The 17145-nt window shown below is 39.2% G+C and overlaps 1 protein-coding gene across 1 annotated transcript in view; it reads right to left on the bottom strand.

The window, feature by feature from the left end:
* The window catches only part of Efcab5 (EF-hand calcium binding domain 5), a 126866-nt gene that overhangs the window by 16412 nt on the left and 93309 nt on the right, over window positions 1-17145 (bottom strand). Inside the window, exons 20-24 of the mRNA XM_077801269.1 lie at window positions 16684-16836; window positions 11282-11385; window positions 8316-8569; window positions 6202-6512; window positions 5501-5597 (exon numbers count right to left, since the gene is read on the bottom strand). Coding sequence (XP_077657395.1) covers window positions 5501-5597; window positions 6202-6512; window positions 8316-8569; window positions 11282-11385; window positions 16684-16836 — 919 coding nt within the window. The remainder of the gene's footprint in view (window positions 1-5500; window positions 5598-6201; window positions 6513-8315; window positions 8570-11281; window positions 11386-16683; window positions 16837-17145) is intronic.

Genomic DNA, 17145 nt, shown 5'->3' on the forward strand with positions numbered 1-17145 from the left:
GTAAAGGTATTGTGTACAACTACCAAAAAATAAATATTAAAAAATAATAAAAATAAAATTATTTATTTCAGGAAAAATCAACAGTAAAAAATGATCAAAATATAGTACAATTGGGCTCAGTGATGCACACCTGTAATCCCAGGGGCTCAGGAGGCTGAGGCAGGAAGACTGCAAGTTCAAGATCAGTCTCAGCAATTTTGTGAGGCCCTGAGCAACTTAGTGAGACTCTGTCTCAAAAAATATAATAAAATAAAAGGTTAGGGATATAGAGCACCTCTGGGTTTAATCCTCAGCACAAAAAGACAAAACAAGATATAGTACAGTGCTCAGCTGTAGATAACACTTGCACAAGGAAAATCATACAAACATTGCATTTTAATTTAATCCCAAATTAAATGGTACATTGGGAAGATGGGGTAAGAGAATGATGGTATACCAGAAGGAAACCCTCATCTGGGACAACAGGAAATGAATTAGTAGGGTTTAAAATTGGTGACTCAAAAGATAACACTGTGTGCATAATATTAGAAATAGACTTGCAAATACCAGAATAAACAATAATACCAAAAAGGATTGCCTCTTGGGAGGGGATCTGAGGAGAGTGAGAAGTGATGGACTAGTTGCTTTTAAAATGTTTATTTGAACTTTTGAAGTATTTTAATAAAAATATACAATTTAAAAATTGTTTTGCTATAAAAGATTGTTTTAACATCCACTAAAGTGAAAAAAAAAGAGGGTTACGATAAGTAGAAAAATGTTCTCATTAAACTAATTTTAAAAGCTTTTAATCAGATGTCCAAGCAGCAGTGATATTACCTAGACAATTAAAACCATTTTCAGTTGTTCCTCTTAACTTAAAAACTACTGTTGGAAAGCTTCGAAATTTAAAATCAAAAGGAGTGATAAATAATAGAAAGGTATTTGCTGCTTTAATTTTCTTTCTTTTTTCCTCTGAATAACTTTGAACTGAAAATGGAAGGGCTCTGCATCCATGGGAAATGTGTCAAATAGCTGGGCCCCAGCTCTTTTCCAAACCCCCAAAACTCTTCCTGAATAGTGTATAAGTACATGTCTAATATCTTAGCTAAAAGAACTCTAGAAGAGATTTTGTCCAGGACAAAGGGAATCTTTTATTCCTAGTGAAGAACCAAGCTACATCTCCAGAGGTTTTTTTTTTTTTTGAGTCAGGATCTTGCTAAGTTGCTGAGAGGCTGGTCTCAAATTTATAATCCTCCTGCCTCAGCCTCTCAAGTCACTGGGATTACAGGAGTGCACCACTGTGCCCAGCAAAGGGATTCTTTTCTAAAACTGAACTGATATTTCCTCTTCCACAGCCTGCAACCGATGAGCAGCCTATAGAGGGCATACCCTGGGCTCTCTGTTAAATCCAGGTCTAGCTGTGATGGCAGCTCTAACCTAACAAGGAAGAGTCAACAATTCCCAAAAGATGCTACCACCCATGATGGTTAGGTTCAAAGAGATGATAGAGAACTGTGATTGAATGTAAGCCAGCATTAGTATATGTTCAAGTTAATAGTGAAGAACAATATTGATATCTTGTCCATTTCACTCTCACCCAGTTTAAAGTATCAGGCATGTCCTCGGAGTTCCAGATTGGGGTTCAGTGCTGTATTTCTATTTGTTATTCCTCAATTATTGGTAAGCTGTTGTAAAAAGTTCCTGTCTAATCCTCAGCAGTACAGTGAAAACGAAGGAAAGAGTTGTGTCTGACTTTGAAATGGAGGGGGAGGGAACTAGAACCACCTAATTGCAGTAGCAATTATGGAAAGATCTCCTGGGGAAGGGGAATCTTGGACAAGAGTTAACTAGGACTGGGAGTCCAGCACTCCTTTCCCTAATGGCAAGGAATCCCCCTCCATTGTCCCTTTGGGAGGATCAGTGTTTTGTTGAATAAGCCAGTAAGTTTCTTCATAGATGATGACAGCGCTGAGGCCTTAGCAGAGGAGGACCCTTGGGACTCCTGTACAAGGGGCAGAGGGCCTGGGAAGCTTCTGGCAAGACTAGTGTTGACATGAGAATGATTCTAGGCATAATTGCAATGAGGGCTCGTTCTAGGGATAGCCTCTAGTTCTGAGAACATTTCCTGTCAGGCAATATTACTCCAAACCTCCTGGAGTGGGGTTAGGGGACAGGTCTGGGGCACCCTACATAAAGACCAGGTGAGGCTGGCAGCAGAGGTCCAAAATGGAATGACCTTTGAGAGGTGGTCAGGTCTTTTACCTGGGACTCCAGGTAAAAGAGACCAACTACTAGAAGTCCCTGAGGCAGAGTGACAGAGGATAGCAGGTTATTAATGTGCTCCTAAAAGCACAGATGCCCGGAAGTGGCCACTGGAGTCACAGGGTATCCCTCAGGGAAGTCAGCAGCATTCATATCCAATGATTTAACCTTGGGAAGCCAGGACTGCTGAACAAATTGCCCACTGCTCCTTCATAGATGACTGCCTCAATCTAAAGTCAGGGCACGACTGCCTAGAGTTTCACCAGAATACCAAATATCCGCTTCTCCAACTAGGGTGAAGTGGATTAGAGTTGGCTACAGAAACCCTTAGACAGTATGAGTGTACCACCAGCTTTAATTCTATGCTTTGGATAAAAATCATTAGTTTAGAAAGCTTGGTGGGTGGGTTAGGAGCTCTGCTATGTAGTCTATAGAAAGGAAGCAGTTCCTTCCTTTCCAGGCAGAAACCTACAGATACTGTTGGTGGCATTTCATGCTGGGCGGGGTCTAAAAGCTGCTAGAAGGTCATGTAAAAGTTGTGCAATAACAGATTGCCCTTCTAAAAGACTCCTCTCCTTCTGGCACAAACAGAAAGACACTCCAGAGCTCCTCTCCCTTCCCCCAAACAGGAAGCTTAGATTTTCCTGATATAATTGCATCTGAAGCAGAGGAACTGGAATGGGGGGGGGGCGCTATGAACTTTCTCATTGCTGCTGGACTGCGTGATAACACTACAGGCTGGGTGGTGGTGGAGCCTATCAGCTGTTGGCTTCTGGCTGAGTGCTGTTCTGTTAACTGCAGTAATTCCTACCACCTGAGGGCACTGTTGGAACACAGAAAATGGTGGAGAAAGTTGGTACCAAGGCTTCTCAGAATCAGCTAGGATAGTTCAAAGTGGGAGCAAACAGAGAAACAGAAATTTGCATGTGTTCTGAGTCAAAGGAATAGTATAAGAAAACGCAAGGTAGTTCTTGTAGGCGAATAAGCGGCAGGGCCCAAGGAGATTCTCTTGAGGCGTTGGTACATTGCCATAAAAGGTGCCCTTGAGCTCTCCTATAGCTAGCTGGAGGTGGGCATATTAAGGGCTGAGAGACTACTCCTGTTAACACGTCTAAGGTGGAGACTGGAGAGGTCTGCTCCTCTCTGACAGAGGGAATGGATTGGACATTGGTGGGTGCCTGAGTCCTTGCCCAAGGAGGGGAACATTACTCTCAAAGGACACAAGGAACCTTAGCAGCAGAAGCTGGCTCTAGATCAAGGGGCTGGCAGGTTAGTGGGAATCAAATTGGAGTAGGGACCAGGGAGAAAATAAACTAGACAAGCTGGTCACACCTGGTGCTAAATGCATTCCAAAAAGAAGAGCTCAACTAGGTGGGGCTGAGTCTGGGATTTAGACAGGCCAGAATCACTGACATAGAAAACATTTCTTCTAGACTTGCCTCTGTGAATAGTAAACAAGTACAGAATGAATATATAGACGTATACAATGAATAAGCATTAATTTTTTTAATATTTATTTTTAGCTGTAGTTAGACACAGCACCTTTATTATATTTATTTATTTTTATGTGGTGTTGAGGATCAAACCCAGTGCCTCACACATGCTAGGCAAGCACTGTACCACTGAGATACAATCCCAGCCCCCCCCCCAGTGTCATTTTGACAATATTCAAGTGGGAAGAGACTCCTCATAGGCATGAATAGTAGGTAATGAGAAGAGCAGGGTCCTCTTGGAGGCTAGTTATTACATTTAACTTTTTTTAAAAATATTTTTTTAGTTGTAGATGGACACAATGTCTTTATTTATTTTTATGTGGTGCTGAGGATCGAACCCAGGGCCTCTCATGGGCTTGGTGAGTGCTCCAAACCTGAACCACAATCCCAGACCCTAAGCCTTCATTTTTGTTGATGTTGTTGTTATGGATTCCTGTGACTAGCACTTTAGAAGTTATACATGTAACACCTATGAAATCAGAAGCTCCCATGAATGAATTGAATTACAGTGGAAGCACCATTTCAAATAGGAATTCTAAACTTGACTCACATCACTCATGGTCACATTACTTCATGTTAATTTTTATGTGAATCTCAAGTTCTCTCCTATTCTGTAGCACTCCTGAACTGCTAGAAGCATCTCACCTTCCCATGCTAGATGATATCCCTCACATCCATCCACCTGGTTCACTACTCCACCACCCCTGTGCTGTGGATGCCCACAGCCTGAGGAGTGTGGCCATCCTTCCCGGATTGCCTTTTCCCTCCTCTTCTCCTAGGAATCTCTCTGGTTTTGAGCCTCTGAGCCTAATAAATACATTACAGAAACCTCTGATGTGGTCTGGAGTCTACACAGAGAGAAGGAGAAGGGGAGGAGGTGGAGAAGGACAGGGTTAGGGAGTGATTTCTACAGAGCCATTTTCCCAATTAATGATTAACTTTTCATAAGTAACAAAGAGGAAGAAAACTTTACATGCATTTGTGACTGGTTCACTCACATCCATGGCCTGAGTTGTCTGGTGAGGTAATACATATCAGTGGAAGAACAGCATGTATTTACACATTTACTTAGATGTGGCCAAAGAGGTTGTCATCTTCTCCAACCTGAAAGTCTTGCTATTCTGCAGTCCTGCTGATTCTCTTCCTCAATATAGACTAGTGATCTAATATTTTATTCAATTATTTACTAAAGCTAAGGATACTAACTAGCCTTTTAATTAAATGTTCCTGTCCTCACTGCAGCTCCTATTAATTTTCTTTTTTTAATTTTTAGCTGTATATGGACACAATATCTTTCCTCATATGTGCTAGGCAAGTGCTCTACCACTGAGCTACAACTCCAGCCCATCTTTTCTTTCTTTCATTTCATTTCTTTTCTTCTTTTTTTTTTTTAAGACAGAATCTTATCATGTTGCCCAGGCTGGTCTTTACTTCTGGATTCAAGTGACCCTCCTGCCTCAGCCTCCGACATAGTTGGGATGCCTGGCTTTGCTTTTTTTTTTTTTTTTTTGAATGAACAATACACATGTAGTCAATAAGAGAGACAGATGCACTTTTGAATTCTCATATGTGTGGAATAGACAGTCTTTGGGAGGGAATATAGTAGATTATAAACAGTATCCCTCCTATTAGAAAACTTATAGTCATAACTTTTCTCCTAAAAATTTAATTTATGAACTACTTGCTTTACTCTAATAAAAACTGTTAATTACAATATGGTTTATTATTCTTGGCCTAGATTTTAAACTGATTAAGTGGAAATTTACCTTTGATATATTTATTAATGAGCTGTACGTTGACTTCCACATGGCTAGCAGTTGGATCAAAGGAACAAATACTCTCCACTAAATATTTGTTAACAAACTGTGAACAAAGAACAAAAGAAAAGGAATGGGATCAACAGCAAGTAGAAATACGATGCCCAGTTCACCAGTTTACATAATTCTATTTACAAAAAATTTAAAATGGGTACAACTAATCTATGGTGTTAGAAGTCAAGATCATGGTTACCTTTCCTAGGGTGTATGGGTTGGTGGGTAGAGATTATGGGAAAGGATTCAAAGGAGAGTTTAGGGGATGTCAGTAATGTTCTGTTTCTTTCTCTCATTCATTCTTTTTTCAATCAGGGATTGAACCCAGGGGTGCTTTACCACTGAGCCACATTCCCAGCACTTTTTAGTTTTTATTTTGAGACACGGTCTCACTGAGTTGCTTAGGGTCTCACTAAATTTCTGAGGCTGGCTTTGAACTCACAATCCTCCTGCCTTAGTCTCCCAAACTGATGGGATTACAGGTGTGGGCCATGGCACCCGGCATATTCTGTTTCTTGATGCATCTATTACATGGATGTGTTCATTATGTGAATAATCTTGCATTTGTATACTTATGAGTTGTGTTATTATGATTTGTACACCCAAATCTGTGCAGGTTATTATTCAATAAAAATAGTGATTTTAAGAAAACGTACAAGTTTATCCTTATCCCAATCTTCTGATTCAGATTCAGATTCAGATTCACTTGCAGGTTCAGATTCCAAATCTGTATGAAAGAATAAAATAACTCCCTTCAGGATGTCATGCACTAGGTTTACGTGGGCTTTCAACTCCTTGGCCTTGCTGTCTTTAGAAGATGTTGTCTCTATCTGAGTATTATGATCGTAGAGCAATAGTGTCACAAAGTCCATGGAACTAAGTAGTTTGAGGCATGCCTGCAGTTCCTGCAGCATGATTCGGAAGAAGATAATTCCTGCTCGTTGGACTTCCCCAACTTTTTCCATCTCTGAAAGAATAGAATGACATTGATAACATCACACATTGATGTTGAGTCCCAAACATTGCTTTTCCCTAGGATTATAAGCCTATTTCAGGACGGGGGTTGTGGCTCAGCGGTAGAGCACTTGCCTAATGTGTGTGAAGCCCTGGGTTTGAGCCTCAGCACCATATAAAAATAAATAAAGATATTGTGTCCAACTACAACTAAAAAAAAAAGCCTATTTCAGTAAACATAATTTTCCTCAGGAAAAAGACCATTTCCCATGTCTTATTTTATTTTATTTTATTTTTGCAGAACTGGAGATTAAACCCAAGGACTCATGCATGCTAGCATGCTAGGCAAGTCCTTTATCACTGTATATCCCCGGATCTTTTTATTTTTAATTTTGAGACAGGGTCTCACTAAGTTGCAGAGGCTAGCCTTGAACTTGTGATCTTTCTGCCTCAGCCTCCTGAGTCTCTGGGATTAAAGGTATGCATCACCTGGCTCATGTCATATGATTTTAAACTATCTTAGTCTCTCTGTACATGAAATCAAAAGAAATATGGAATTATGCCTGGAAGGAGGCTTTGAGAAAAGGCAAAAACTTGGGTTTCAGAGTTAGACACTTAGTTATTTTAAAAATATTTTTTAGTTGTCAATGGACCTTTATTTAATTTATTTATATGTGTTGCTGAGGATCAAACCCAGTGCTTCATACATGCTAGGCAAGTGCTCTACCACTGAGCCACAATCCCAGCCCCTAGACCCTTAGTTTTAATGCATTCTTTCTCTCTACTAGTACCATTGTCTCTTTGAGTATCCTTTTCCTTTTTTGTGAGAATGAAGCTAATCCTATTTCCCTGGTGAGCTGTGGGAATTAAATGAAATAACATACAGAAAAATGCTCAGTCTCACTCTTTACACAGAGTGAACACTCAAAGACACGAGTTTTCTTTCTTCTTCTTCTCCTCCTCCTTTTAAGATGGGGTCTCACTATGTTTCTCAGTCTGGTCTTGAATCTAGGCTCAAATGATCCTTCTGCCTCAGCCTCCCAATTGGCTGGGATTACAAGTGTTTGCCACCACACTTGGCTTTTTTCTCTTTTCTTAACATACTATGTAATGGCTAACAACCTTTCCACTTAATCCCACATAGTGTTATACTAATTCATTCTTGCAGAAGGTTTCCATGCCTCTTTCTTGCTCTCCTCTCTAACCTAGTATTATGCTCAGATAGTGAGTGTGAAGCCACAATAACTGGGTCTAGTCTTGGCTCTGCCACTAGCTTGTAATTGGACTTTAGGCAATCTATTTTTGTGAGCTTTAGATCCTGCATCTGTCAAATGAGATGTTCTGATTGGTTAATGCTGTGTAATGTCTTGGAAAGAGCACCCAAACCTGGGTTCCAATCCAGCCTTTCCCATTTATTGTTTCCTTTCTTTGAACTTCATTTCCCTCACCTGTAAAATGGGTTCTCACCATTTACTTTATAAGATTATGGTAAGGATTAAATGAAAAAACACATTTAAAGTGTCAACACAATGACAGGGCATTTGATAAAGCTAGTTCCATCTTTCCTTTATGAGTCCTTCCAGTTTTAAAATTGTATACTTCTAACCAAAGATAATGTGATTCCATTCCTTTTGCTTTAACTTATAAACACTACTCTTCAGGCTAAGACTGCATACGGGAATTCATTTCACCTGGAAAAACCTACATATTGAAACAATTCATTTTAGAAACTGCATCCTTCATCACATTGCCTGTGATTTCCCCCAAATCTAAGATTGCCTGTGATTTCCCCCATGAATCCAGACCTTCATAATACCTAAGACAATGTTTTTCTTTATCTCTCCGGAGAATTCTCCTAGTATTTCATAGCAGGCAGCTTGGATCACCTTCATCATTTTCTGTAGATCTTTATATTCTTGATAGAACAACATCCTGGTCTGGCCAATGTTAACATCAAGGGCTCCCAGAGCCTCTCCTGTTCTCTCACGAAGGGGAATTACTATATGGGTTTCTCCACGGGCAGAGGCCAGAACAACTTCTGAACTGTCTGTACACTTGAAGAGGAAATCTCTGAAGCTAAATCCAAAGAAGTACAAGGATGTTAAAATCAACCTATTCACGTCATTCCGCTCAAACATACTGAATTACTCTCTTGTATCCACCTCACTGCCACAATAGCAGTCCTGGTTGCTGTTTCATTTGCATAGAATGTTGCATCCCTCAATTTCACATGGTTCTGTCCTTCAGTTCAACTCAGCTCAAACGTCCTCTCAGCATGAAAGCCTTCCTTGATTATCCGATCTAACTAAAGTAGTAGCACCGGGACACTCTGCATCATGATGCTCTGCTTCATTATCTTTTGCCTTGTACATGCGAGGCAAGCACTCTACCAACTGAGCTATATCCCCAGCCCCATCTGCTTTATTATCTTTATCATATAGGAAATTAGTCTTATCTGAGGGTGTACAGTGTTTTGTTTACTTATCTTGGCCAATATGTGTTAGTTGAATGCGGGAAGGAAAGATGAGTGTGTTAGGTCAGGTTCCCTAGAAGCAAAACCTGTGACAAGGATGCTAATGCAAGTAATTTACCAAGGGAGTGCTTTTGGGTAAAACCCATGAGGGACTGAGGGAAGCAGCATAGGGAAGTGGCAGAGGCTAAGTACCAATGTGATTTCAGGTGAAGTCTAGCCTCAGCCTGATCCAAAGGGGTAAGATCTGGGAGGTGAATGTAGTAAAGAATTTGTCCCACCCTGAGGCAAGGGAAGGGTCTCTTGTATCTTTGTGCTCATCAGTCATTGGTTCTAAGCTGCTCTGGGGGTGAGGTAGCAGTTTGTGGTGGAAGAGTTTTCACAAAACTTTTTTAAAAAAAATATTTTTAGATGGAGATGGACACAATACTTTTATTTTATTCATTTATTTTTATGTGGTGCTGAGGATTGAACCCAGTACCTTTCGAATATGAGGCAAGTGCTCCACCATTAAGCTACAACCTCAGCCCTTCACAGAATTCATGAGAATACCTCTGGGCAGGTGCTCCAATCACTGGAGGGCACTCCTCCAGGAAGAGTTATAATGTCAAGTGTCGCTTCCTGCAGCAGTATCCACAGAAGCTGGCAAAAGGCATATTGGGCATCTGGGCAGGGTATTCTTTAGCATCTATTTCAGTGAGAGACTGAGATTTTCATGGAAATACAGTGACTGCTTCTTTCTCTAGTGAATCATAGACACATTTTTCCCCATCTGTATTTGATGTTGGGCTTCCATTCCTTTAAATCATTTGTAAAAATGTTAGTTCTTTGTCTAGCCTCAAAAATCACATTTAATAGTTCAGAATATGAATCCAATAATGACAGGTAAGATTAGTCCTTCTGCCAGGTGCTGTGATGTATGCCTCTAATCCCAGCAGCTCGGGAGGCTGAGATAGGAGTATTGCGAGTTCAAGGCCAGCCCCAGCAATTTAGCGAGGCATTAAGCAACTCAGTGAGGCCCTGTCTCTAAATAAAAATACAAAATTGGGCTGGGGATGTGGTTCACTGGTTGAGTGCCCCTGAGTTCAATTCCCAGTACCAATAAATAGATAGATAAATAAATAAATAAATAAATAAATAAACAAGAAAGAAAAAAATCAGTCCTTCTGCTATTCCCATTCCTTGCTACTATTAAGCCATCACTTTTTTATATTTGTGAAGACCACAGTAATGATGCATCTATCAAACTTTCCAGGCATATTAAGAAAGGTCAATAGCATTCCTCCAAAGGCATATGCTCTGAGTTCTACACAGAATCCAGAATATGAGTCTAGGTGTTAAAAGGAATCCAGCAAAATGCTTGACTAACATAGGAATAACCATGTGGAAAAAAGCTTGAGACTAAATGAACATTCTGGCATGAGGCCAAATTAAAATTTAATTAACATGTATTTAAATATCAAATTAGCCTACTAGTCTGAGATGGGTTAATGCAGTCAGTCCCTTTTGTGTTCTCAGTTAAGATCTGTTTTGTATCTGTACAGATGAATAATGTAACTTCCCTTCCATAGGTGACAGTCATTCTAAGTAATGTACAACCAGGGACCTATCTAATTTTCTAACTTTCCCTCTCTTCCCTTTCCTTCTTCCTGTTTTCTTTGAATAAAAAAATGCACATTAAAAAATATACATTCACAATCTAGCTAACATTAACAAATGAGCTCTAATAAGTGATATGGAGGGATTATTCATAATCACGGGGGATATTGGATACAGTTATTATTCATAATCATTTTTTGTTGAATTCCATACTTATAAGAAAATCAGATAATAAAATACTGTCCTGCTTTAAAATACGCAATTTTGCAAATTTAATCTAGAATACCAAGGAAATCTGTTTTAAAAAGCAGTTGAAAGAAAAGGAGTTACTATGTCCCAGGGAGTCAAATGTTCTAAAAAAGTTTTGTTTAAAAGCCAACTGATGGAGAATAGATCAGTGGTTTCCAGGTTTAGGAATGGGTTGAAAGACTGATTTAGAAGTGTTAGAGTTGTTCTGTATCCTTTTGTGCTAATGATTATAAGAAAATGTGCATTATTAAAACTTTCAGGTCTGTAAACAAACAAAACAAATGACTTTTGGTGTATGTAAATTTTAAAATAATAAATAATGAATGTAATAATAAAGAGTAATAATTTTATAATAATGAGGAATGAGTATGCACTAATAAAGGGCAGAAGCTATGTCTTTCAGATCTACTATCATACCACTAGATTGTATTCTGGCAATCAAAGAAAACAGACACATTTCATACCTGAAGACACATGTTTTCCTGAAGGTAATAGGGGGATTTGTGTGGACTTCTGTTAGACCCAGCTTCCCTGTAACCATCATATTGCGTAAAACATAGTCTGAATCCTTAAAAAGAGGAAGAGATTTCATTAGAGTAGTAATTAGACCTCATATTCTCTTTAAAGCTTGTGGGGACCAATAAATGGAGAAAAATTAGGAATGTGTAGATGACCTCTAGCTTTAAGGGCAGTGACATTTTATTTATTCAGTACCATTAAAGAACAAAGTATTGCATAAGAGAAAATTTTCAAAAGAATAATATTAAATGCACCAACTTACTTTTTGTAATTATGATAAAACTGTGTGTTTATATTATTTTTCTGATTTTAAAAATGCATTATAGTGGCTGGAGTTGTAGCTCAGCGGTAGAGCGCTTGTCTGCATGTGTGAGGCACTGGGTTTGATCCTCAGCACCACATAAAAAAATAAACAAACAAAATAAAGGTATTGTGTCCATCTACAACTAAAAAAGAAATTCTTAAAAAAAATGCATTGTATGCTGGGTGTGGTGGCGTATGCCTGTACTCCCAGAAGCTGGGGAGGTTGAGGCAGGAGGATAGAGAGTTCAAAGCCAGCCTCAGCAAAAGTGAGGTACTAAGCAACTCAGTGAGAACCTGTGTCTAAATAAAATACAAATAGGGCTGGGGATGTGGCTCAGTGGTGAGTGCCCCTGAGTTCAATCCCTGGTACCTACTCCCCCAAAAAGGTTGGATCTCTGCCATATGTCTGTAATCCCAGCTACTTGGGAGGCTGAATCAGGAGGATCACAAGTTCAAGGCCAGCCAGGGTAATTTAGAGACTCTTTATCAAAATATAATTTTTTTTAAAGGCTGGGGATTTAGCTTAGTGGTAGAACTTTGCTATTATGCATAAGGCTCTGGATTCAATCCCCAGAACTGCAAAAAAAAAAAAAAATGCATTGTAGAATATTTGGAAAACATAGAAAAGCTCAAACAAAATAAATACATTTTTTAGAAGAGCTTCTGAAATATCTTTATTTTATTTGTTTATTATTTATATGTGGTCCTGACAATTGAATTGAGTGCCTCACATGCGTTAGGCAAGTGGTGTACCACTGACTTACAACTCCAGTCTCAATAGATACAATTTTTAAAAAAAATCTCCAGTGAGGTCTTTCTCCCTACCAGTTCACTGAAACTGTAAAACTGTTCTTGCCAAGGGGCTACAAGTGACTCTTTCATTTTCAAACCCATTGATTATGGATTTGATTTATCATTTTCATCTACCTCTTGACAGCATTTGATTCAGTGAACAATCCCCCTCCCTACCGCCTCTTTTTTTTTTTTTTGGTACTGGGAATTGAAGCAGGGGTATTTACCCACTGAACCACATCCCCAGACCTTCCTCTTCTTCTTCTTTTTAAATTTTTTCTTAGTTGTAGATGGACACAATATCTTTCTTCCTTGATTTATTTTTATGTGGTGCTGAGAATCAAACCCAGTGCCTCATACATGCTAGCAAGTGCTCTACCACTGAGCTATAGCCCCAGCTCCCCCAGCCCTTCTTTATATTTTATTTAGACACAGGGTCTAACTGAGTTGCTTATGACCTTGACAAGTTGCTGAGGCTGGCTTTGAACTCTGGATCCTCCTGCCTCAGCCTCCCCAGCTGCTGGGATTACAGTTGTGCAACAACATGCCTGGTTTCTCTTCCTGATATACTTTTCTTCACTAGGCTTTTGAGACATCATCTTCTCTTGGTTCTTCTCCTACCTCACTAAACACTCCTTCTATTCTCCTTGCTTCTTCTTTATCTCCTTTACCCCTAAGAGATTTTCAGGGGCTGGGATTGTGGCTCAGTGGTAGAGCACACGCCTTACATGTGTGAGGGTTTGATCCTCAGCACCACATAAAAAATAAAGGTATTGTGTCCATCTACAACCAAAAAAATTTTTTTTAAAAGAGGTTTTCAACCTGTAGGTCAAAACCTTTGAAAATATTTTTGAGTCTTGATGAATATTTTTTTTTGTAAAAACTAGTTATTTAAAAATAGACATTATTATTGCTGTGGGTATATACATGACCAATGTAATTCTGCAACCTGTACACTCGGAAAAATGAGAAATTATATCCCATATGATTCAAATGTATGATATGTCAAGATCATTGTACTGTCATGTGTAACTAATTAAAACAAATTTAAAAAATGGAAAAAAGAAACTAGTTATTTATAAGAAAGCAATATTAATATATTTAGTAAAATACACTAAACCGTAGGAAAGAACAATTCAATTAAGGGAAATAAAGTGAAGTTCTTATATGCCCCCTTTTAAAAAAATAACTCTTGGAATAAAAGAGAAACTCTAATAAGGGGATCCATAGTGTCTGTATGCTGAATTGTTCTTGGAAGATGAACAACAGCTTTGTGAAGTGAAACTTTTTTTTGATTCCACACTCCCTGACCTCAAATGTTCTACCAAACTCTAGATGAAAAATGTTTTCTACATTATACTTGGTGTTTTGGTTTCATTTGCACTGCCAAAACAGAATATCCCAGACTGGGTAATTTATAAAGAAGAGAACTTTATTTTTTATAGTTTTGGAGGTTGACATCAAGTATCAAGGTGTCAGCATTTAGTTAAGTTTTTCTTCTGATGGAAGGCTTAGGGTGAGAAAGGGCTAGAGATCAAACTTGCAGTCTCCAGTCCTTTTATAATCAGAATTAATCCATTTATGAGGGTGGAGAATCATGACCTAAACACCTTTCATTAAGCCTCACCTCCCTGCACAACAGGAACTTGTGATCCTCCTGCTTCAGCCTCCTGAGAAGCTGAGATTACAGGTCTGCACTAATATACCCAGAATCCTCTTTTTCTTTCTTTTTTTAAAAATTTATTTCTTACATACATGACAATAGTGGAGTGCATTACATTCATAATTATCCATTCCACAGCACAATTTTTTGTAACTCTGTATATAAATTATGCTCACACCAAATTATGCCATTATACATAAGCTCTCTTTTTTTGCATAAAATTCTTAATACACCTTTATACCACCATTTATCATATCTCTGTTTGTATATAAGGTATGTTGACACCAAATTCACATCTTCAAACATGTTTTTTGTATAATGATGACCCTCTCCTTCCACCATCCTAGCTATTCCCCTTCTCCCTCCTTTTCCCTCCCACCCCTATTCCCTACCTAGAGGTAATTTTCCTCCCATGCTCTCCCTCCCTACCTCACTTTGAGTCTCCCCTCTTATATCAGAGAAAACATTCGGCATTTGTTTTTTTGGGATTGGCTAACTTCACTTAGCATAATCTTCTCTAATGCTGTCCATTTCCCTGCAAATGCCATGATCTTATTCTTTTTTTAATGCTGAATAATACAGAATCTTCTTTTAAATTAAACAAACAACTCTCATGAAAGGGGCTGGAGTGGGTGTACAACACTTACCTAGCCCATTATGGGTTTGATCCTTAGCACTGCAAAACAAACAAATAAACAAACAACCCCAAACCCCCATAGATTCACATATAACTGTTAGTCCTTTGCCAAATAGGTGGCAATTTCCCCCCAGTTTATCATTAATAGTTTAATTTTATTTACTTATTTTGCAGCTCTGGGGATTGAAGCCAGGGCTTCAAGCATACCAGGCAAGTGCTCTACCATGAGATACATCCTCAGCCCTTTTTATTTATTTATTCTTTCTTTTGAGGCTGGGTTTCTCTAAATTGCCCACGTTGGTCTAAAATCTGTGATCTCTTTGCCTCAGTTTCCTGAGTAGCTGGGATCGTAGGTGTGTACCACCCTGCCTGGCAACAGCACAGCTTTTTTTTTTTTTATACTGGGGATTAAATCTATGGGCACTTTATCACTGAACCATTTTTATTTTTTATTTATCTCACTTAGTAAGTCGCTTAGAGCCTTGCTAAATTGTTGAGGTTGGCCTGGAATCTTCAATTTTCCTGCCTCAGTCTCCCAAGTTTCTGGGGCTGCAGGTGTGCATGCCTCCATACCTGGCAGCTCTCAGCTATTTTTAACCTCAAAATCTAACCACAGCATCTTGTACCTAGGAGAAAATCCTAACTAGAGGCTTAGATAGGCTGTTCTGGTCTCTGCCCCACTGTGACTTCACTCAAACCCTGATTGCTGATGGACCTCCTCTCACCCCACCTTTCAACATGGTCTTCTCTGTTACCATGAAACAGCCCTGGGGATATACCATGACCTTTGAGACTTTGTCCATGTTGTCAAGATTCTGAGATTATACACTATGGAAGCCAAGTTTCTTGATGATTGCTCTGGGCCATTTTGGCCTTTTCCATGGTACCTGCATATTATTTTCCTTAAGGTCCTGAATAGGAAATTCTGAATCCTCCCCAGACCTCCACACACTTTGGCCTCACTGGGGAAGTAGCCCATAAGATGGGGTAGACTACTCCAGACACAAGGACACTTCAAGGCTCCCACTTCCACTCCAAATCATCCCCCTCACAAGAGCAGTTCCAACAATGAGGTATTCTCCACCTCATGGCATGGCTACCCTACCCAGAGTATGTGATTCTACTTTTCTATGGCCAAGACTTCATTAGTTCGCCCCAGCCACTGAAGGAGGAAGCCCAGACCTGGTAGGAAGGAAAGGAAAAAAGAAGCCAGGAGGGAAGGACAATGACTGTGGTAGGCGAGGCAAAGAACTGGGAGACAACCAAGATGAGGCCACCACGTGATCAGGCACACTGCAGAATCATTTAGCTTTTCTGAAAAGAAGATTCCTTTCTATTCATTCTCATCATATAAAAAAATCCTTATGTTAACTGTAAAAATGTAAAGCAAACATCAAGAATTCTTCATATTATAGGTGGGGAATGTAGCTCAGTATAAAGCACCTCTGGATTCAATCCCCATCTCCACAATTCTAGTGGATATTGCCAATTTGGCCACCAGGACATATCTCAGGATGAGTCAAAAAGTTTTCTTTCTTGGGTTTTCCAAATTGGAGTTTTTTACTAAGGCATCTGACTTGCCTTATGGAGAAAGCCCATCTTTTTCCAGAATGACAAAGCTAACATGCAGAGGGAAGCAAATGTGAGAAGTGGAAAGATAAAGAACATGATTGAGCCCTAATGCTATTGAATGACCTGGATCTGGTCATGGTGGAAGCCACCTTGATGCCTACCTTTTCTTCATTTGGGTCACAGTCAATTCTCTCTTTTGTCCAAGGCAGTTTGAGATAGATTTCTGACATTCAAAACTAAGGGTCTTGAGTTGGAGTCATAAGAAACAACTCTAGTTAGTCTTAATGACTGACTAATATGGTTTTTAGATATTAGTAAAACATCAACATCCAGTAACTCTGTTACATTGAAGGGGTCTAACGCTGCCAAGGCTTGCCTACCTGGTGTGGGCTAGGCTCAACAAAGTATGTAGTGATGGAGATGATGTTGGATGTGACATTGAAGAGCCAGCCAATGCCAGTGATCACAATATGAAGGATGTGCTCCCGGCTGTGAACGTAGTGATAGGCAGTGCTAAAGACATTGGCAACACCCTGAAAGGTAGAAAATTCAAATGACCTTTTCTTTTTTAAAAGAGTAAAATAAATAATTATTAATGCATCAATTTGATTATCTTAAATTAATGATAATCTACTTTCTACAAATTATTCATCAGTTCTCCAAAGGTAGTGCTCCTGATTCTACTTATAAAAAAAAAAAGGATCACAAAAAAATCAAAGATGTATGGGCTGGAGATGTTAGTTCAGTGGTAGAGCACTTGCCTAGCATGCATGAGGCCCTTAGTCTGATTACCAACATCACACACACACACACACACACACACAAACACACACACAGTATAA

This window comes from Urocitellus parryii, chromosome 7 (genome assembly GCF_045843805.1).
Source record: "Urocitellus parryii isolate mUroPar1 chromosome 7, mUroPar1.hap1, whole genome shotgun sequence".
Classification (NCBI taxonomy): domain Eukaryota; kingdom Metazoa; phylum Chordata; class Mammalia; order Rodentia; family Sciuridae; genus Urocitellus; species Urocitellus parryii.